Raw genomic sequence first — 22,710 nt, 5'->3', positions numbered from 1 at the left:
TCAATTATATGTTCCCTTGTGTGTAGTTACAAGTATAATGTACAATTTAAAAAAGTGTATCCAGATATATCTCAACTCTTTCAAAAAATGTAAAACAAAATTTCCAAGTACTGAGAAAACATTTTATCTAACTTAATAGTTTTTTACTTCCTGATGGTTATGTTAAAAACATGGGATGTCTTAAATTCACAGCTTCTTAGATCTGAGGAGGTAAGATCTTATACCCACTGTGATGTGGATACTAAGGTTCAGAGAGAGAAGTGACTCACTCAGGGCCACCCAATGACCACAACTGTCACTGGAGAGCTGGAGAGGCCAACAGTTCTCCCTCTGCTTCCTCCCAACTGAGTCCAAATACCACACTGATCCAAGTGGTCTTAGGAAGGGAACGGCAAAGGAGTTATCTATTGGGTGAGGGCAGGAGCTTTGTGTGCCTTGCTCACCACCCATCCCTGAGAGCTGGATGAGCGCAGAGGCATAGAAGGTGACTGATGAATGACATAGACTCTCACAATGGGCAGCCTGAATTTTTCCCTTACTTCCCCACCACACACACTTCAGTGTTATCACCTTTGAGTATACTACTTGCCTCAAATGGTTGTTGTGAGCTTAAATTGAGTTAATACAATTAAAAGCACTAGCATGGTGCCTGACATATCCAGGGAGCACTCAATAAACCATGAAGATATTTATCTTGATGTCCTCAGCATCTAGTGCATGCAAAGTCCAGTATAAGTATTTGCTGAATGAGTGAGTTATAATGGGAGAGAATGGACGGATAGGCAGCTAGGTGGACAGGTGGGCGGAGAAATGGATGGAAAATAAATGACACAGATGGATAGATGTATGAGTGGATCTATGTGGATGTATGTAAAGATGGGTGGGTGGATGGATGGACAGACATGTAGAAATGGGTAGATGGATAGAAGAATGAATGGGTAAGTAGATGGATGGATGGAAGATGGGTAGACAGGTGGGTGGGTGGGTGGGTGGATGGATGGATGGATGGATGACTGGTTGGATGCAAACATGGGTGGATGGATGAATAGTTGGATAGATAGATGAATGGATAGATATAAAAATGGGTGGAGGAATGGATGGATGGATGGATGGATGGAAGATAGGGGATAGATGCATGGATGGATGGATGAATGGATGGATAGATAGAAGGAAATGTCATATGGATGAATGGATGGACAGATGGGAGTATTGGCAGATGAATGAAGAGATGGATATGTGGGTAGATGGATGGATGAATGGATAAGCAACCTAGAGCCAGAGGAAACTCTTTCTCTATAACCTGAAGACAGACCCCCCGTGGAAGATCTGGGCCCAAGATCTCTCTCACCGGCTGAACCAGAACATTGTTCTTGCCATAGAGCAGCGTGGCCCGGGAGTTCTGGTGCAGGGACTCTACATAGTCACGGGCAGAAAGGGATGGTCGATCATCCATGCTGCCACTCGAATGCCTCTTCTGGATCTGGCATGTGGAAAGGAGGTGCAGGATGAGGCCTGGGTGACCCTCAGCATCCCACTCATTCCCCAACTACATATCAAGTTTGGAACCCAGCCTACCTCCCTCCCAGGGCCCCGCAATTCACCCCTACTCACACAGAGGGCTGGACGCTTTGTGGGTGAGTCCTGTCGCAGGTGCGAGCTATGGATGCGGTGCCTCTGGACAAGCTCATCAGCAGATGGATCAGTCCAGAAGTGATCTGCAGTCTTCATCTTGGTATACTCCAGAGCACAGGGCCCCACTGTGAAGCATACAGGGGCTGGGAATCCATAGCCCTGGAAAGTCTACCCACTCATCTACCCCAAGATGGGCCAGCATTTTCACCACCTCTCCCCTCCAGCTGGTGAGTATGCCCCAGGGTCCTTCCAAGGAGAGGCCAGCATTGAGACCTGAGGAGCAGGGAATAGGGAGGTTTGGATGGAGGAGGCTGGAGGGGGATGAAAGAAGCCCTTCGGATGCACCAGTGAGCTGAGACCAGAGATCCAGATGAAGCTCAGAGCACTGGACCACTTACCCAACAAAGATGCAAGGATGGGGCCATCCACCGGGTCCATTAGGAGGGCTTCCTTCTCATAGTATTTACTATCAAGAGAAAAGGACAAGCCCGTTTAGATGGCAACCAGCAGAGGGCGCACAATGGCCTGTGACCTGATGGTTAAGCGCCAACTGCCTTAGGTTCCCTTCTTGTCACCCCGTTACCTCAGATGTCCCATCTGCAAAATTGGTGTAATAAAATTATACCTCCTAGGACGACAGATGTGAGGTTCTTACTTAGCTGTGCTTGGCACGTAACCACAGAATACATGGCTATGATAAAGCCTTAATGAGAGTAATAGAAATAATAATTGGAAGTTTGCTCCAGGCTGGTTCTATCCACTTCTACTGCATCTTCCGCTTCAGATGGCAAGTAGCTTAGGGGCTCAGATGAGGTCTACCCTTCTAAAATTATTGAGGCAACAAGATGCTTTTTAGCTGTGGCATGTCCTGAAAAGCTGTATTAACAGGACTTCCTGCCCAGACAACTCATGCCTCATGTGCTCAAAAGCGCCCCCTGGCTTCTGGGTCTTCAAAATAACTTGTGTTGTGGGGCAGTAAGATGTTTGGGCTGTTTTTGGTTTTTGTTTCTTTGTCTGAGTTGTTGTGTAGTGGCTTCTAATTCTCTGCAAACCCATACAATCTAGAAACAGAATACTAGAGTCGGAAAAGACTTTGTTCTACCCTCCTGAGGGATCTCAGGCTCAGAGAGGGTAAGTGACTCGCGGGAAGCCACACAGCAGGTGGATGTAGGCTACACCCAGCCAGCCAGGCTCTTCCTGTCCTACAGGAGGGCATGAAGAACACAGGATGAGGAGTGAGACACACTGAGTAGGAGCCAAGCTTGGCCATTCCTGTCCTCGCTATGTGTCCCTGGGTAGGTGACTACCTTCTCTCAGCTGCAGTGACCTCTGCTGTAAAATGGGAAGAAATAACAGAATTCGCCTGCCAAGCTGGTTGGGAGGATTATATGCTGAGCTGCTTGTACAGGAAGTTCTCACCAAATCGTGGCAACTTCCGTGTATTTTTGCCCCAAAGGAACCTTCTATCCGCCAGAATATTGGCTGAAGCAGAACTGACGTGCTCTGTATGTGTTCAGCAACAAGTTTATAGATTTGGCATCCTATCTGAAGATAAGGCTTCAAGGCACTTTCCACTCTGCTGCTCAGTTTCCATTCCGAAAATCAGCACAGTTACCTGATCATAAACCTTGGAAATCCTGCCTTCAAAAATAGCAAGTAGGATTGGGAGCAAGATGAAGGGTAGCCCAAGGGAGCTTCTTTGGGGTGACAGGTTTCGCTGGAACAGTTCTGTGTCCTGACTGTGGTTTAAGTTATACAAAACTGTATGTGTGTGTTAAAATTCCACTGAATTATGCAGAAAAGAGACACCTGGGTGGCTCAGAGGTTGGGCATCTGCCTTTGGCTCAGGACACCACAGAACCTGGGGTCCTGGGGCCTTTTTTTTTTTTTTTGTATATATTTTTTCTGGAGTTCGATTTCCCAACATATAGTAAAACACCCAGTGCTCATCCTGTCAACTGCCCCCCTCAGTGTCCGTCACCCAGTCACCCTATGGGTCCTGGGATCTACTCCCACATCGGCTCCCTGCATTGGGCCTGCTTCTCTCTCTGTGTCTCTGCCTTTCTCTCTATCAAAGATAAATAAAATCTTTTTAAAAAAGTATACAGGAAAAAAAATGGCCATATGTAAAAACTAGTGAAATCCAAATAAAGTTTGTCCTTCAGTTAACAGTATTGTACCAATCGCAATTTCCTGCTTTGATGCTTGTACTATGGTTATGCAGGATGTTATCACTAAGGGTAGGGGAGACCCTGTACTAATGTTACAACTTCTGTGTGAATGTAAAAAAAATAAGAAGTTTAATAAATAAAGAGGTTGGTGTTATTGCTGAAATAAATCACTAATTCCTTTTGGCTGATTTATTCAGCGGAAAACACAAGGTCATAGACCAAAGGCAGTAACTACAGAGGCCCTGAACCCACGTTAGGGCACAGAGCAGAGACTTGTCATAATTCACGAGAAGGTGTAATTGGACTCCAGAGCCTGGATTTCTTCCAGTTCCTCTCCTGCCTCCTGGCCTTTGCACCTGCTGTCCCTCTGCTAGAAACACTCTTTCCCCTACACCTTTACCCGGTTAATGCCTACCGGCACTTCAAATGGAAGCTTAACTGCCATGTATTACAGGACACTTTCCCTGACCACTCAGGAGAGATTAAACACCACCCACCTAGTTTGGAATATTCATCATATATTATCCCAATTACTAATTACCTGTTTTCCCTGCTACAATGTGAGGTTAATGAAGAGAAGGATTTGCTCTATACTTTCAGACATATTTTCCAGGCAAACAATAAAAGATAATCATAATACCCATTTTATGTGAGGATGTGGTTAAATAGGTACTTTCATATACCAAGAGATGAGGAGATTCTCATGTATTTCCTGGATATTCTCTCTCTCCCTCTCCCTCTGGCTGGAAAGGAGTACTGGTCGTGAAGTCTCAGATTTTACATTCTTCCCCAGCTTCCCTATCCCTTAGCATAACATCCAAGCTTTGAACGGGACAGTTAAGACCAATGTATCCCCAACATCCAAGGTTAGTGCCTGGCACTTGCTAGGCGCTCATTAAATATTTGTTGGAAGAATGAATGGATGGATAAATGCTTGCCAAGAGGGCTCATACTACAAAACATTTACACCAAGTTGATCTGAGCTAGAAAAAAAAAATGTAAGAAAGTATCATTATAAATTTCCAAAATGCTGTGGACTCACTATCTTCCCTTCTCACCTCTTCTCCAGAATGGCAGCGATCCCTGTCCCACTTACCAAATGAGAGCAGAGACACAGAGAAGCTAAATGACTCCTCTAAGGGCCATGGTTAGTAAGAAGACAGTAGGCTTAATTCATGGGAGAAGAAAGATGCCTAAGATTGCAAGATCCTACACCCAACTCCTAATCTGGAGATCCGGCGTTGCCAGTAAGCAACTGAATTGTCCCAAGGTCCTAAACTAGGCTAATTCGGAGACGAACATCCAGACGGCCTTCATGTAATCTCTTTCAAGTCAAGTCCATATCAAGGGGGAGAAAAGAAAGGTGCTTTGTGCAACAGGGTGCAATTTCCAAGAAGGCCAGCAGGTGGCGGCAGAGCACACCCAGGCGTCCGGTCTTTCTGGCTCACCTGCTGTTTTCCACCAGGTAATGCACAATTTTGTCCAGCACCTTCTCAAACAAGGCAGTGCGGATCCACAGGTGCTTGATGGCCAGTGGGGACAGGCTGGGCAGCTTCGGCAGCTTCCGCACATTCTCCTGGAGGCCCTGGATCTGATTTCGCCTTCAAGACCAGTAAAGAAGAAGGATGAATATTGACAAAAGAGGAAAACCAACAGGACCAATATGCAAACAGCAACCTCTCAAGGAAATGAAGGAATGGCAACTAAAACAACAAAAGAGCTCCTGGCAAGTGGACAAAGAGTTGGAGGAATCATCATACCCAGCAAACATGAAGACACAGTGAAATACACTTTCATACACTGTTGATGGGTAAGCCGGATTCTCATAGTGATTCAATTCTCTTCTCTTCTACCTATCTGTCATGGATGAGTGGTTGCATGAATGAAGGAATGGCTCTCCCTTACCACCTGGCATGGGTATCTCTAATTCCTCCATTAGAAAGTCACTCCCAATATCATGGAAGGCCGATGGACATCCACCCCTTTAAGAAGTTCTCAGCAAACACTTGGGAATTTAGCAGATGGACTGGAAGACACCTGAAAACCAAGTGGCTGAGGAGTCAGATTCCTAATGGGAGTTGGCAATGTGAAATCCACAGCCCTGCCCATCACACAGTTCTGGCCAGCAGCTCTGGGCTGGTATGGCCTGAAAGGCAAGGCAAGGGCCATTGCCCATCCAGTGAAGTGGAGGGAGCACCCATGGCAGAGAAGGCAAACATGGCATGCGTGCTTCTCTCTCCCTTCTCTTGCCATCTAATCAATCCGAGCATTCTTTCCTGTGAAACCCAAGAGTAGCTCTAGAATCTTTCACAACAAGGTCCTTTGGGCAGCCTCTAGCAACAACTGGAGCTGAAACCTATTTGCCATCCCTGACCAGGCTCCAGATCAAGGCTTTGGCTGAACAACTGGGGCTCTCGTGAGGCTCTGGTGGAGGGGGCTCAGGTACACATACTCAGGCCATGAGCCTCCCCCGCAGTAAACATAATCAGCTCTTAAGACATGTGAGTGAAGTCAAGGCTCCCCTTCAATGGTGGCCTCAATGTGACACCTCATCCATGCAGACAGAGACCATACTGCTTTGATTAAACTTTGGTCTTCCTGCATCCAGAATGGGGTCTGGCTCCCAAGAGCCACTTATGCATTCAACAATCGTGTCTCGAACATTTTCCAGGTGCTAGGCACTGTCCAGGCACTGGGGATGGGGAGTAGCAGATGTTAATTGTCTGTTCTCAGGAGTTCAGAGTTAAGCGGGGAAGATAGACAAGAATCAAGGAAACAAATGAAAGAGTAATGAGAGGTGGTGATAACCACAGGGAAGTAAACAGAGTGACAATCTAAAAGAAAAATGGGGTGAGGGTTGGAATTTACCCTTAACTGGGGCAAGGCCTGAGATGACAAGAAACTAGCCACAGAAAATGAAGTATGGGATCTGGGTGGTGGGTAGAGCATGTGCAAAGGCCCTGGGGTAGGAAACAATCTGGCAGATATGGGGAGCAGAAAGGAAACTGGAGAGAGTGGCAGGAGGCATGGGTTCTTGCAGAGCTCAGGGAGGAACGTGGAGTCAGGGGGACTGTCCTCTGCAGGGCGTGCCCTGCCCATACCCCATGCTCCATACTCACGTGCTCTCAATCAGCTGCTCCAGGTCCTGCACCTTGTGGCTCAGCTCCTCGGCTGGCGGGAAGTTCTTGCCCACTTTCATGAAGAGAGCTGCAATCTTGTTGCTGCGCAGAAAGCCAGCCGCCCGCCGCCGCAGCCCATGCAGGACGCAGGCCTCCACAGCCGCTGTAGGGACATGACAGTCAGTAGGCCCTGCCCCGCCCACACTCCCACGCGCCCAGCCCAGGACTTCAGTCACACAGAGGCGCCTTGGAGAGCTGCGGGCCCAGCATCTCAGAATTCATGAGAGCATCACATGGGAAAACCGCATATGCCTCTCTCCCTTCCACTCCCTCGAAAGGGAGCAAGACAGCTGAGGAGTTAACCTATGCTCGCTGCCCAAGGTCAGACTATCTGCCCACATCCTTTCCCAGACACTAAGCAGTCGTGTGACCTCCAGCAACTACTTCCCCTCCTTGTGTCTCAGTTTCTTCATCTGTGAAGTGGGGAGAACATGAACGTGCATCTTAAAAGGTTGCTGTTAGAATGAGGTGGAAAAAATGCATGGAAAGCACTTCACATAGAGCCCAGTACACAGTAAGTGCTTTAGGAACATTAGCTATTACTCCTGCCAGGGAGAGAGGAGGGACCAGACCACAGGACTGTTGAGCTTTGTCTGGGCTCAAGATAAAAGTGACATGAACGTCACTCCTGTGATTCCAGTAACAGCTAGCATTACAGATCTCATTCTCCCTCTGCCACAGCCAAGGAAGAAAGGACAACCATCCCCATTTTTCAGATGTGAAAACCAAGGCTCTAAGAAGCAAACCAAATTGCCCAGGGCCACCTGGCAAATAAGTGACCAAGTTGGGATTCAAAACCAGGCCTGAGCCCACGGTGTGCTCACAACGCCTGTGCCTCCATGAAGGATTTGAAGAGAGGCTTCACTCATCATCTTCCCGTGTCTGTGTTTGCCCTGGGTGGTAGTCTGGGCTCTACCTCTAACTTGCTGTGTGACCTCAAGCGAATCGCTTTCCATCTCTGGGACTTAGTGTTCCCTGCTGGGGGACAGTCCCTGTGTAGGCCATTCTGATGACCCCAATCTTATTTCTGGTACTTTCAGCAGGCCTCTATTAAGTATTCTCCTACCTTCTATCTCACACAGTGAGACCAGTGTGGAGGAAAAAGCTTTTTCCACTCAATCCTGGTGGAAAAAGCCCATGAAGTGAGTGTGCTAGTCGCCGTCACTCCAAAGAAGGAGAACGCCAACAGTCCAAGGGTTAAGAGCCCGGCCAAGGTCATGTTGTGTGCAAGGACAAATACTGAGAAGTTCTGGTTCAATTTCTTGTCTTGGGTTTGTTGTTGTTGTTGTTGTTAGCAATTACTTGGCTTTTTTTTTTTTAATTAAAATTTTTTTTTTTAAATAGGCTCCACATCCAGCATGGGGCTTGAGCTCATAACCCTGAGATCAAGAGTTGTGTGCTCTACCAACTGTGCCAGCCAGGTGCCCCAGTAATTGCTTGGCTTTGAATGAATGTCCACCTATTGCCTAATTTGCTTATGGGCTTAAAATAGTCTGGATGAGCATCTCTTAAACACCTTCATTTTTGCTTACACACACAACACTTTTCAACCATTTATACTTCAAGAAGTTAAGTAACTATTCAGGTATTGGCAGCTTGGTGGACTCTTTCTGACAATGAATCCTAAGGAACGGTGGATCAGAGACACCTCAGGGAGACCCTGTAGGCCTTACTCAGTGCCATCACATTTCATCCCTCATCCCAAACTGTGGCTGGAGTTAGAGGATTATTGTGATTTTTATCACTTTCTATTCCTCTAAGTCTTTAATGAGTAGGTATCGTAGCACTTTCTGAAATGGGCATGCCGCTTATTTTCTTTGCAAATAAAGATATCCGGGAGAAAAAAATATAGGTAAATACATTCCCATATTCACATTTGTGTGTATATGTGTCCTTTCATATACATACATGTTCATGTAATTATGTGCATATATACTCCTCTATATATACATAAATATGCAAGTATATAAATATACATGTAGGTTAAACAGATCTCACTTCAAAAAACATAAAATTTTGCCAAGGTCACCCAACACACAAGTGGCAGAGAAGGGATGTGAACCCAGGTCTGCCTGGCTGCAAAGGGCCCAAACTGAGGTCAGCAGGCTCCCAGGTCATGACGTGTGTTCCCACAGGTGGTACGCCCAGCCACCTGGATGAAGCCGAGGGGCCAGTCAGGTCTCCTCGCTCGGGCCTCTCTACGAGACCAAGGCCACGAGAGGGGGATTACAGCACGTCCTTCACCCCAACACATGCCAGTCATGAAATAATAAAGGTTTTCAGGGAGAAAGAAACTCCCCCACTTATACGTACACACTGATACGTCGAAACGGAATCCTGACTCCGGGGACACCCAAAACCTGCGTCTGTGGCCGAGGTGGAAGTATAGTGAGAACCTGGCAGCATGGTTATTTCTGGAGCCTTGCAAGCAAAGCTGATTCAAGGAGAGACGTCTGAGTCATGCTCTGAGCCCTGGGCCTGCCTCCTGTGCTGAGCCAGCTGGACATGATCCCTCAGGACGGTGTGATGGTTCCTCACTCCCTGTATTTTTAAAGCCCATCCATCCCCTCCCATTATTTAGCAACAGCCATAGGCAGGGCGGGGGAAGGGGCACGGAGCCATTCCTCAGATGGAGCCATTCCTCAGATGCGAGACCCACATCACTAGGGGTGTGGGTTGGTGGCTGTGAACTGAGAGGGGAAAGCAGGCCCTCCGGCATCAACAGTGATTAACCCTTCGTAGGTTGCAAGGGGGCCATTCTTAATGTCTTCTGGAGACATTGCTGTATTTCCAAATTCCCTAATGGGGCCCCTTGGAAATCTGAAAATAACTGGAGTTACAAAGCAAAAAAGCAGTTAAGAACGCTTGCTTGCACAAAGATGCCACTCCCCCAGGTCAGGTCAGCCCATAGAGAAAGAAGCCACTTTCAAGGCCACAGGCCACGGACTCACCACAGAAGGAGATGATGTGGCTGCTGTCCTCGTGGACAAACTTCCGTGTGACGGCCTCCTCCATGATCTGCTTCACCTGGAAGGCAGAGGCAGCTGGACAGGAGACCCAAATGCGACCCAGGGTGTGGTCACCCCAAAGGGCTGTGTCGCCCCTCCTGGGCTTCTCAGGCCGTCCGCAGTGTTTTGATAACTGCTTTCCTTTCACACCCTGCTCACCCTGTCTTCTGTTAAGTCTGAGGCCTGTGGCCTATAAGAGCTCCACACTTCACATTCTCCTGAAGTATTTTTTCGGGTGCTTGCTCTGCACTTTTCAGAGGTCACACGAAATGTCATCTCCCTCCTTGACCCCATTATCTGAGACAGCCCTCTCCCGACTCCATCCATCCCTCGTTACAGTTCCTTCAGGGTACTTACACTATTCCTGTCCTGTCTCTTTGCTTACCGTCTCCCTCCTCTAGGATATAAATGCTCTGAGGGCAGGGCCTCATCTGCCTCAGAGCCTGCAAACTGTGGCCTCCCCGATGTTAGGGGCTGAACTGTATCCCCGCACTCATACGCTGAAAGCTTAACCCCGAGTACCTTAGGATGTCATCTATTTGTCGACAAGATCTTCAAGAGCTAATTATGTTAAAATGAGGTCATTAGGGTGGGCGCTCATCTGGTACGACTGGTGTCCATATAAAAGGAAGTCTGAACACAGACCACTACAGAGAGAAGAGTCCCCCATCCTGGGAGAAGAGGGCCATGTACGAGAACACCCAGAACAGAGCTTTCCCTCACAGACGTCGGAAGGAGTCAATTCTGCCAACACCATGATACTGGACTTCCAGCCTCCAGAAGCGTGAGAACATAAATATCTGGCATTCAGGTCCCCCCGGGTGTGGCAGCTTGTTATGGCAGCCGGGGCAGACCGACACATCCACCGTCAGCATCCTCACCATCACGCTCCACGTCCTCATCCCCCCAGCAGAGCACTTCTGTGCCAGAGGAGGAATGAGTGAACGAGCGAATGAGTTCTAGGCTTACCCGTATTAACTCACTGTACCCTCTCCACAGCCCTGTGCGGGGTGGATCTATTTTTATGAGAATGAAGATCAGAGAGCCTAAGCAGCCAGCCCAAGGTCACACAGTGTACAGGAGGCAGAAGCAGAAACCCAGGCTCTTGATGCTACTCTAGAAGCTTCAGCCAATGGCTTGTCTCTGAAAATAATAAAGCTGCTCTAGCTTACTATGTGCACAGCACTGTGGTAAGCACACATGGTATTATGGAGTCATATGCTGAAGCCCTATTCTCCCCCTCCTGGTGTGATGGTATTTGGAGGTGGGGCCTCTGGGGGGTAATCAGGGTTACACGAGGTCCTGAAGGCAAGGGCCTCAGGATGGGCCTGGTGTCCTTAAAAGAAGAGGAAGAAATCAGAGCAAAGTGAGACGGTGGTTGCCTGCAAGCCAGGAAGAGAACCCTGGCCGGGAGCTGAATCTGCTAGCACCTTGACCTCGGACTTCTCAGCTGGCAAACTGCAAGAAATAAAGGTCTGTTTAGGCCACTCTATCTGTGGTGTTCTGCTACGCCAGTCTGAGCAGAGGCACGCGGCAAGCCCCACATAATCCCCACAGCATGGTTCCCAGGTGGCCCCTACCACCCACTTCATTCACAAGAAAATTATGAAATGCAGAGGTATTGGTTACTACCTAGCCAAGGTCATCAGAACATCCAAGGTCATCCTGCTGAGGTTTCTACGCTGGGCAATCTGACTCCAAGGGGAGCCTCTGCCCACTCCACTCCACTCCAGAAACAGGGGTCAGATGCACTTACTGGGGTCACCGCCCTCCGTGACACAACAGAGGAAACAACCCCTTCCTCTTACTCTCCCTCTCTCCAGAAGGCCAGGAGGACCCCCTAACCACTGTTTGTGGTTCATAGCAACACTGGTGCACTTATTTCCCAGCTCAGCACAAGCCGGGGTGGAGTCTGGGGGCTTTGGCCTCTCTCTGCTACATGAAGGCCTGGCCCCGCAAAACTAAGATTCAGAAGTCCGCTGTTGGCAAAAACCATGGGCAGAGTTCTTGCGGGCGCGGGGGGGGGGGGGTCCCGTGTGCTTGAGGGAGAGCAAAAGGGCTTTCCAATTTGGGGCACGGAGTCCAGGGAAGGCCACTGGCCCCTCCTTGGCCCCTTGGACAGGAGCTGATCACATGGTAGGTATCACAGTGTGCCCCACAGAACCCTTCAGGACTGGAGGCTGCTTAGGGGGGTGCTGGAGAATCCTCGGCTGCCAGTCCCTTAGAGGACAGGGGACTACTTCAGCCACAGGGAGAGCCTCCCCCAAGGTCTCACTGCTTCCCAGGGTGGCCCTCACCCAGAGACTGGAGCAGGCGGGCCCTGAAGATTTGGCATCCTCACCCCAGCTTGGGACAGCTTTGAAGGGCCACAAAGCTCCCTGGGAACTCGCCGTGGCGCTTCCATGAAAGCCCCGTGGCCCATCTTCAACTTTGGCCCTCTCCTGCTTGCTTCACTCTGCTCCCCGGGTGTCAATCCCAAAGGCATACCCAAATAAACCTGCATGCTGACCTCCATCTCCACAATGGCCTCCACTCAGGGACCGCCAAGCCATAGCAAGCACACATGTGAGCAACAGTCAACAGGGAGACGTCGTCGTAAACAGTTCAAATGCTCATGAATGCAGTTCAGTTCGGCAGGAGGCCCTCGCACTGAGGGCACAGAGCAGCAGGGATGGAGTCAAACAGTCCTGCCCAGGAAGACCTTTCACTCCAATGAGCCAAAAGGTAGGACAAACTAAGACAGGCACAGGGCAAGTGTGACATTGCCCAGCAGGGCCAGCAGCACCAGCACCAGGTGGGACCTGGTAGAGATACAAATGCTTGGCCTCCGACCCATGGAATCAGCAACTCCAGGATGTTTATCAAGCTCTCCAAGGAAATCTCACGCAAGCTCAGATGGCAGCAGGAGGTGTGAGAGGATAGAAAACAAGAAGCCGTCCCAAAATCCTTAGGAAGAGATTCAGCAGTCACGGCTCCTGTCTGGGACCTTCCCCACACAGCCAGCCCCTTCTGGCCACCTCTCCTGGCCCCCAAGTCGGACTAGGGGAGGTAACAGTTGCGGCTTCCTCACTATTACCACCACAGGGTGCTGCATCCTTGGCGCACCCCACCCTGCCTTGGTCAGTAGTGCCTTTATTAAATTCACCTTACTGTACTCCGTTTGGGGGAATCCTCTGTTTCCTATCGTTACCCAGACTGGACACACGCGCTGTCTCAAGTCCAAACTCTGCAGAGTGGAGAAGGTTGTCCGTTTATCGCTGTGGACTCTGAAACTCAGGAAGGGCAATCCCCAGGGAAGGCTGGCTCCAGGACTCTTGTCCTGGGGATGGATCTGGGGTGGGGTGGGTGGTGGAGGTGCAAATGCAGCACCCGTGGGTAGTGGGTAGTGCTCAGCCTGGGGAGGGGCCCTGACAAGTGAGGTGCCCCCCACTTCTGCTGGCTCCCAGCTGTGGGCTAGAACCCGTCTCCAGAAGTTAGTAACAGGCTGCCAGCCTGAGGCCAGAAGAGGAAATTAAAAAGGCAGCGGGGCGGAAGTCTCCCTGGGAAGGACGCTGACAGCCTCCCAGGAGAGAGCATGCTCCGCAGGAAGAGGCTGTGACCCACACCCTCGAGGGTGGGCCCCATCCCCAGGGAACTGGCCAGACCTGTGGGGGTGAGGGAGAGGGCCACAGAAGGCCTCTGAAATTCAGTTCAACCACCTTTCCCTTCTCAGGCGCCAGGCATGAGCTTGGACTCGGTCGGCTGTGAAGGTGACAGATGTGAGGGACCTCGGGGTGGTCTGGGCATGGTGGCGGTGGCAGGTGGCCTCCCGGCCCCTCCCCAGCCTCTGTGATTTCTCTAATTTCAGCCCTGGGATCATGTCTGATTCAGGCAGCACAGAGGCAGTGGCTGTGGTCGCTGGGACTCGAGGCCCACAGACCTCCATCTGCATCCCGGCTCAACCCCTCGTGTCCAGGGCTGAGGATTAAATGGGCTGCTGTTTGCAAAAGGGCAGGCCTGGCTAGGACATAGTAGAAGTTTCGTGATGCTAAAGCTTGCTGCCATTTCTTATTTTTTGAGCACTCACTGTGTTCCTGGAACTGTTTATAGCGTGACAACCCAAATGAAGTGGATTACTGAATTATTCCCTTTTCACAGATGGGGAAACTGAGGCAGGGAGCTGTTCCATAACCACCCCAGGTCATGCAGAGGAGGCACGATCAGACCCAGGGCCTTTATTCTAACAAATACTTTGTCTCATAGCAGAAGCTGGAGGCCATTTTGAACAAAATGCTTTTGTTATTGCCCAGCTTAGAGTGAGAGAGTATGTTTACTGAGCACCTACATGTGCCAGGGTCTCTGTACAGAATACCTTATTTAATCCTCGCAGGAACATCATCATCCCCATTTTAAAGCTGCATAAACTGAGGTTCACAAGAGTTTATGCAATTTGCCCTAAGGTTACAAAACCAGGAAAGGGCACAGTCAGGACCTCTTGAACTTAGGTCTCACAGTCAGCAATGCCTCCAGCCCTGCCCAGAAAGGGGTCAGGCCCTCTAAAATCCCAAGGTGCTGGGAAACCTATGAGAAAGGGATTCCTCAGTCTCGCCCAACGTGGAGACCAAAGAAGCACTAACTGCAAGTCAGGAGTCCTGAGTCACCCAGACCTGACTCTGCCACCCATGTCCTGTGGGGGCCTCTTCAGGGCAGGGAGACCTCAAAGGTCACAGTGGTCAGGAAGCTTTCATCCCTGTCTAGCACCCATTCTAAGGAGTCCTCCAACATCTGCTTGCATTCCCCCAATGATGGGGAGGGGAGCTCACTTCCTCCAGAACCAGCTTATTAGCTCTAACGACAGGATGTTAGGAGGCAGTGGAGAGGCTAGGAGCCGGAATGTGGAGTCACTGACCTGACATCGAATCCTTGACCACTCATGATGCTGGACAAGCTTCCTCACTTGTCAAATAGGGTGGATGATCATAGCGTCCCTACCTCATTGGGTAATGGGAGCCTTGCAAGAGGAGGCTCCTCTTGTCTCCTGTGGAGACAGTGCCTGGCACATGGTAGGGATTCTACAGACAGGAGCCAGTCTTAGAGGATAGGGACTGCCTAGTTCAGGGCCGGCCCACAGTAGATATTCATGAGTGTGAGCTATGGGGCCCTTCAGCTCGATGCACTTACCCCAGCTTCCCATCCAGGGGCTATTTAGGACCTCACTGGCCTCTGGGGCAGTGGCCTGGCCCCACCCCTGCACCTGGGATCTCAGACCATCAGGCCCTGTCAGCCCCACCCTGCAAATTCAGGAACCAGCCCCGTCCTCCCACCCTCCACCTGCAAATACTTCAATAGCACACAGGAGGAATAGTCAATCTCAGGAGGAAGTCAGGCAGGGAAATCGAGGCCAATCCGAAAAGCAGGAAGACGGGACTCCTGGGGGCTCCCCGGCCTGCCGTGTCTTCTCCCCACCCCATTCCTGCCACCTGCCCACTGATACCCAGATAGCCTCACGTGGCCCACCTGGAACCCTGCTAGGTTCCAGATCAACTCACTACTCCCGGCTGCCTCTCCACACAGTGCCGTGCTCACCGCTTTTATGCCTGGATCGGAATAATACAGCCCAGCGTGCAAGGCTCCCATAAGGATTATGGAAAGTATCAGCAGAGGGCCTCTAACAGGACCCAGCATAATACAGCTGGCATCCTATAAAGGGAGGCACCTTAGTAAAGCCAGTAAGGACAGGAGATCAGGAGTCACCAGGCTCAGGTCAAATTCCGATTCTGCCATTAGCTGGATGACCTCAGGCCTCAGTTTCCTTATCTGTGAAATGGAGATGATATACCACCTGTCAGGGCTGCTATGTGCAGATTTCATGAAAAAAGCATGCACAGCGCTCAGAATGGGAGCAGGAGCTCAGAACCACACAGTGTAAAAGACAGCTTCATGCATGTCACTCTCTACCCCCTTCTGCTGCTGTATACTTTTGCTTAGAATTTATCACGGCCTGACTTTCACTATACACCTGCACGCTTATCTCTAGGACAGTGCCGGGCAAACAGGAGGTGCTCAATCTATGTTGCGTGATCGATCACTCTGATTATATTAGTAACACACGCCGGCAGCTCATGCTCATCAGGTTTGGTTCCAGTGTCCTTAAGTCCCTCTGGCACCTGATCTCATTTGCTCTGTGTTCAAGGCCAGGGTGGGCAAACGTTTTCTGTGAAGGGTCAGAGAGCAAACACTTCAGGTTTTACAGCAGGACTGCCAGATAAAAATACAGGCTGCCCAGTGAAATCTAAACTTCAAATACATACGGAATTTCTTTTAGTGTAAGTATGTACCAGATACTGTGCAGGCTTATACTAAAAGATTCTCTGGTTTTTCTGAAATTCAAGTTTCAGCAGGTGATCTGCATTTTTATTTGCTAAATCTGTCAAACCTATTTTCAGGCCACATACCGTCTATGTCCCATCCTCTCTCGTTTTCACACCCCTTTTTAGGATGTAAAAACCATTCTTGGCTTAAGGGCAGTGCACACACAGGCTGGATTTGGCCACAGGGACCCCTGGCATAAAGCACCCAGCACTGTGCCTGTGGCTCACATTAGGCCAAAATAAAAACCAGCCGAGCTGCCACCTGCTCCTCCAAGTCCTGCTGCCTCGGTGCTGGCTCAGAGCACAGCTCACCCCAGCTGGGGTCCAGGGTGGTTGGCGCCCGGCAGTGCAGCTGCATGAGTAATGCTGAGCCAGCAGGAGCTAATGAGATGGAGGCCCCCTGCCTCTCCCGGCCGGCCGCGAGAAACTCACAGTGGAAAGGCCGGTTCATTTAGGGTGTCTGGACGGCCTTCGGGGTGACTTTTAAAAAATAGCTCGCAGCATCTGGGCAAAGTGAGGAGGAGAGGGGAATGAGCAGAGGGCAGCTCTGCCTCCCGGGTGGGCACTCTGGATGCTGAGGGCGAGATTCACATGCCCTAGCAGGCCAGCATGTCCAGCCCTGCCTTGGACCGCGGGCCCTCAGACCCAGCCGTGGGCTCTTCTGTGCCTTTGCTCACACATGCCTTCTGCCAAGGGTCCCTCCCTACATGCTCCAGCTAGCTAAGTGCAACTCAGGCTTCAGCCCAGGTGTCACCTCCTTCTGGGAGCCTTCCTGGACTCTCCATACCCAAGCAGGGATAAATGTACCTCTTCCATGTTCTGCCAACACCTGCCTTCCCAGCACTTCCCTTCACAAGAACCACAGCTGTCCTTCATTCACTTAACATTTATGGAGCACCTCCTAGGAGTTTGGTACAAGGTGACGAGCAGATAGAATCCCTGTCCTTGTGGACACGGCAGTCTACAGAGACAGATATTAACCAAGTTCAACAAATGGGTACATGACAACAAAAAAGTAGGCCAGTTCTCTGCAGCAAAAGAATTTGGTTCTTGGAGAATAACAAAGGAACTTGAGCTGATGAGGTAGGTCTAGCAGTCAGGGAGGGCTTCCTGGAGGAGGTGATGCTCAAGATCTAAAGTACAAACAGAACTGAACTCTGGTTTCTCCAACTCTAAACCAGAGGAGGAAAATGCTGCCCCTGCAAGTGCCCCTCCCCCCCCCCAGAGCCACCCTAGAGCTCAACGGAAGGAACAGATGGAAGGACAATGTGGCAGGGAAAGGCACGACATGGAAATAGCTGGCGGCTTTTTATTTTTTAATTTCTTATGGGGGAGCGGGCGCACAGGAGGTGAGTTGGGAAGGCCTACAACAGGGCTGCGAGCTGTGACTGCTTCTACCATGGGGCCCTACCTTCCTTTCCTGCCACATCCTGTCCCCTCCCCGCCCCTTCCCACGCCTAGCTCAGGTCACAGGTGCCATTCCTTCTGTAGGACTCACGATTCCCACCCCCTGCCTTTGCTTTGTGCAGTCCCCTGCACCTGATATCCCCACCCACTCCGACCTCCATCTCCAGCTCTGGCAAAACCACTGCATCCTCTGGGACTCACTAAGGTGTCCTCTGCCCTCCTTCCCGAGCCACCCCTATCCCCCACCCCCGCCAAAGTTGATGGGACCTCCTCCACTTCCAAGCTCCAATGGTCAGCTATGAGCACTGGGCTCTAGAGTCAAACTTCCAGAATTCAAACCCCAGCTCTGGCACAGAATCTTGGGCAAATCATTCCCATCAGTAAAATGGGTATCCGTATTTGCCTCACAGGCATAATACATCAAAAGCATTTAACACAGTGGTAGCCGCACAGTAAGTGCTTTATACACTTATTTATGAGGTGTTCGCTGAGCCTGGCACCATGCTTGGGGCATTATTTTATTGAATCCTCAGGGTAATTAGGTGAGATGGGTGTGGGTGCACATTTTTACAGATGAGGAAACGGAGTCTTGGCGAGGTCAAATACTTGCCCAAGAGGACATGGCTTTTGAATGGCAGAGTGGGGACTCGAACCCACGACCATCTGCCCTGCACTGAGCCTGGCACACAGTAGGTTCATTTATTCATTCAACACGTACTGGTGCATCCCACAAGCTACGTGGGTGCTTCACATCCATGAACCCCAAAGATTCATAAGAAGCATGCCATGTGGGTGCCATTGCTACTACTCTATTTTCCCAATGAGGCAGCTGAGCTAGGAGGGATGGAGACCATCTGGTCCGTGAAAAGGCTGAGGTCTGAATCATCTCCGGCTCCAGAGTCCCAGGTGGCCAACTCCCTGCTCCTGGAGTCCTGGTCCTGCAGCACCAGCCAGCTCCACCTCTGCCCCACCAAACCTTTTCACGACTGACCTCCCCAGGTGTGCCCAGTACCTCCCAGCTCCCTCTCCCCTCTGCACATAGGTCTCCAATGGAGAATCATGGTAGCAAGAGGGAAACCTTCAACCTGAAACACGTATTACTGAAACCAAAGAATCTGAAAAGGCTACATGCTGTCCAAATGCAGCTGCAGGACATTCTGGAAAGAGCAACACTATGGAGACGGCAAAAAGATCAGTGGTTGCCAGGGGCTGGGGGGAGAAAGGGATGAACAGCAGAGCGCAGAGGATTTTTAGGGCAGATAAAGAGATGTATAGGAAATCTCAGTACTTTCTGTTCAGTTTCATTGTGAACCTAAACGTGCTATAAAAAATAAAGTCTCTTATTAAAAAAGAAGAAAGTAAAAAAGGAAATATCTTGTCTGTGCTCTGCTGCTACTGTAGGATGTCAGCAGGGATCCCAACGCTCCACTCCGGCACATAGGCGAAGGGCCTCCTTCCAGATGGGTTCCTCCCTGCCCTCAGCCCATCACAGCCTGCACGGGGCTGGGGCCTTCTCAGAGAAGGGGTCTGAAGGCGTCTGGCACACAGCGGGAGCCCAGTAGCCACTGGTGAACGGATCAAAGCTTCCTCTCCTGGACTCTTGCTCTCTCTCATATACGGTTCCAGAACAGCCCTGCCCCACCCTCCCAGCCACACACTTCCACCCTGCCCTCCACATCCACACAGATGGATAATGAAAGCAGAGACACAGGACGGTCCTTCTGCAGCCCCATCTGTGCCTGTGGGAGAGAGCGGGAGGGCGGGGACATAGGTGATGAAGCTATGGCACCTGGATCTTCAGAGTCCCGGTGCTAGCAAAGTCTTCCCTCTTAGCACCACCCTCTTAACCTGCCCTAAACATGGCTGTGGGCCTTACAAGGGAAGCAAAAGCCTGTCTCTCAGTGGGCTGCTGCTGGGCCGGCCCCAGTTAATCCTTTTCTGGGATGCTATAAATAGGCACCACGCATCGTTCCCTCAGAGTATAGGGACTGGCCAACCTGCCCTGACCTGGAAGCAGGGCGTTCTGGGCACTGAGATTGGGTTTCCCTCACACAGGTGCCCTGCACGGGTGTTCAGACACCCCCTGACGAGGAGGTCACCCCAGTGCCTGGTTCTGGGGCATTCACCTGGGGGCATTTTGGCAAAAAGGTCCCCCCAGCTACACCTCCCGCACACAGCCACTCAGGGAGATGATGGAACTGTGAAGACAGTCAGTCCCCCGCCGCCCCTCCATTCCCGGAGAAAACAGCCTGCGTGTCTCACATTCCCAGCCCACGCCCTGGAGACTGGCCAGCCTTCTCCTGGGTGCTCTGCTGCTGTGTGAGGCGGCTCCCCTGGCAACACGCCCCACTTCCTCAGACCCACGGGCCTCGTGGATCAGGAAGGCACGCACAGACGCTGGAGCGGCCTCAATTCTCTCTGGGGGTCTGGGCAGCTATAGGAGATAAGAACACGAATTCCCAGATGGTTGCTTCAAACAGCACAGGGTGAGCCAGAAAACACATCAGCCACCTCTAGCCTACATTGGGAGGAAAAGCAGCCAAGCATCACATCCAAGGGCTGGGTGAGTACCCTGGCTCTGCTCCCTCACCAGCTGTGTGGCCTTGGGTAAGTCACTTCACTTCCTTCGTGCTTCAATTTACTCCCCTCTATAAAAAGGGATAATAAATAGGACCTACCCCTCTGAGCTGTTTTAAGACTGAAATATGTTCATGGATGTAGAGCACTTAGCACACTGTCTAGGATACAGAACTTTCTGGAAAATGCTCTGTGCCTAAAATGTCCAAAACGGGATCCCTAGCCACATGCGGCTATTGTCCACTTGAAACTTGGGACAACTGAGCAACAGGATTTTTTTATTTGAGTTTTACTTCCTTTAAATGTAAACATGTAACACTAGTGGCTCCAATTGGATGGTGCAGGTCTGGAACACAGTAGGTGCCCAATAAATGCTAATTATGATTGTTGTTAGGGGTGGTTGTTTTTGGAGGGCTCACTGGGTTACAAACTAGGGAGCATTTCATTTCTGAGCAAGCCGAGATCGGGGAAACTGTATTCATCTTCAAATTCCAGCATCTTGCTGAGCGGTTCTGAACCGCATTTGGGTTTTGGGGTTGTGGACCTCAGAGACGTACTGAGGATACTCTCTCCCTACAACAAGTACGTGTCTGCGTAACTTCAGGGTTGCCCAGGCCCCTAGATCCCACAGACACCTAGCACCCAGGAGGTCACTTCCGCACTGCGGGGCTGAGCTCCAGATGCTGGGGCCCTCACCCTGCCCAGGCGGGATTCTGTGTCTTGTCTGCCTAGTTCGTTCCCATGTCCCTGCCTGGTCATGTCACCTGGACTCTCCTCTGGGTCCCCTCCCTCCCTCTCACTGGGCTGACCCCACAGCGTCCCTCCAGGCTTGACAGATCTAAGCGATGAGTCCCAGAGTGATTGGCACAAAAGCCATATGTGACCAGGGCGGAGGTCCAATGAAACCTAATCCTGAACTAATCCTGAATCTTCTAGGAGAACCACGGGGGGGGGGGGGGGGGGGGCGGGGGAGGAAGCTCTCTGTCTGCTGATGCCAAGCTGGCAGGTTGTAACCTGAGAGCTGGGCAACATTCTCCCTCCCCACAGAGACCAGCAAAGCAGAAAGCTAGCACAGAGAAAATCAGTGCAGAGACCAGAAAACACAGAGGGTCCTGATGACATCATTGGAACCCCTGGATAGAGCTGTACCTGAAGCTGGCCTCACTCCAAACTTCCCAAACCCCTGAAGCCACAACGTCGATTTCGTAAGGCTCTCTTTCCCTCTTGGCTTGATCTTCATATATTTATTCGTTGTTCCAGCTGGCTTTGTTAGCAAGTTATCATCCAAATTGAAATGGGTGGAACTGGCTAAAATACTGCGACGTGCTACTTCTCAGTTGTGTGACCTTGGTCCAGTTTCTTAACCTCTCTGAGCTTCAGTTTCTCCCATCAGTAAAGAAGAGTTGCTATTTGTACCTGCTCTATAGGAAGCTCGCTTTGTGCACTAAATGAGATCAAACAAAGCAAGTTAGAGCAGCATTTAATAAATGGTGGTTGTAAAGATGTCTAGTTCTCAAAAAGAAGGAAACAAATGCATGATAGTTGCTATAATTCTAACTAATTAGACGTAATTTACTAAATAATAAAAATTAAAGGAGAATCCAGTCAAGGTCCCAGGTATCATCAAGTCTCAAGTCTTGAGGCTTCCGTCCTCTGATGTTTAAGTAGGAGACTCACTGCCAAAGGAACGGTTATTGTCCTTTACAAAACTGAGTTCTTTCAAGGTTGTCCAATGAAAAAGCACAAGAATCTATTTATTTCTTGTCTTCCTCTACCACTCAAGGAAAAGTACACTGCCTCCCCCTGGCCTTCAGCACTTAGCTGCTCATCCAGGGCCTCGCAGTGGCTAAGTGACAAGACCCGCAAGCTCACAAGGGCGTCAGAATTCCTTCAGCTGAGGGATTAACGCCACGAGGCCAATGAATAAGCAGACCCAGAGGGAAGATCCAACTGCCCACCTCAGGATGTTGAGGCAGCCAGGCAAGACTCAGCCTTCCCCACCCCCGCTCAAGGGCTCGTTCCTTTGGACCCCAAGAAATACCCTCTTCCCAGGCTGCGGCACCGCTCCTGTGGCAGCAGCACCCCCAGCCTGGGGCTTACCCAAAGAGAGCAAGATCCTACACTGAGAACATCTACAAGTTCATGTGACTGACCAGACAGGGCAGCACAATGTCCTTCTGCGACTGATTTCTATCTTGCTCTTAAATGGGTAAGCCAAGCACTCTGCCTGGTCCCTTCATAAATACTGGTGAATACCTGGCAGTGATAGCATCGCAGCAGTGCTGCGCGGTACAGGATACCCTCGCCATCTGATGCACGAGGACACCGAAGCTGGAAGGGTCCAAGCATCCACTAAATGGCAGGACTCAAACTTGGAACACAAGGC

At 50.5% G+C, this 22,710-nt stretch overlaps 1 protein-coding gene across 5 annotated transcripts in view; it reads right to left on the bottom strand.

Annotated features, from left to right (window-relative positions):
• Positions 1–22,710, bottom strand: part of SGSM1 (small G protein signaling modulator 1) — an 80,075-nt gene that overhangs the window by 49,064 nt on the left and 8,301 nt on the right. For 4 of the 5 annotated variants that reach the window (XM_077876083.1, XM_077876087.1, XM_077876088.1 and 1 more), the window contains exons 3-8: positions 9,934–10,009; positions 6,923–7,085; positions 5,252–5,404; positions 2,031–2,098; positions 1,612–1,757; positions 1,349–1,480 (exon numbers count right to left, since the gene is read on the bottom strand). In XM_077876083.1, the coding sequence (XP_077732209.1) occupies positions 1,349–1,480; positions 1,612–1,757; positions 2,031–2,098; positions 5,252–5,404; positions 6,923–7,085; positions 9,934–10,009 (738 nt within the window). Of the gene's footprint in view, positions 1–1,348; positions 1,481–1,611; positions 1,758–2,030; positions 2,099–5,251; positions 5,405–6,922; positions 7,086–9,933; positions 10,010–15,685; positions 15,787–22,710 lie in introns of all 5 variants that reach the window. The other variant, XM_077876085.1, reaches the window with a different exon arrangement.

The sequence above is a fragment of the Canis aureus genome, chromosome 27 (assembly GCF_053574225.1).
Source record: "Canis aureus isolate CA01 chromosome 27, VMU_Caureus_v.1.0, whole genome shotgun sequence".
NCBI lineage: Eukaryota > Metazoa > Chordata > Mammalia > Carnivora > Canidae > Canis > Canis aureus.
Note: the sequence above shows the minus strand (reverse complement) of the source record. Positions and strands in the feature narration are given on the sequence as shown.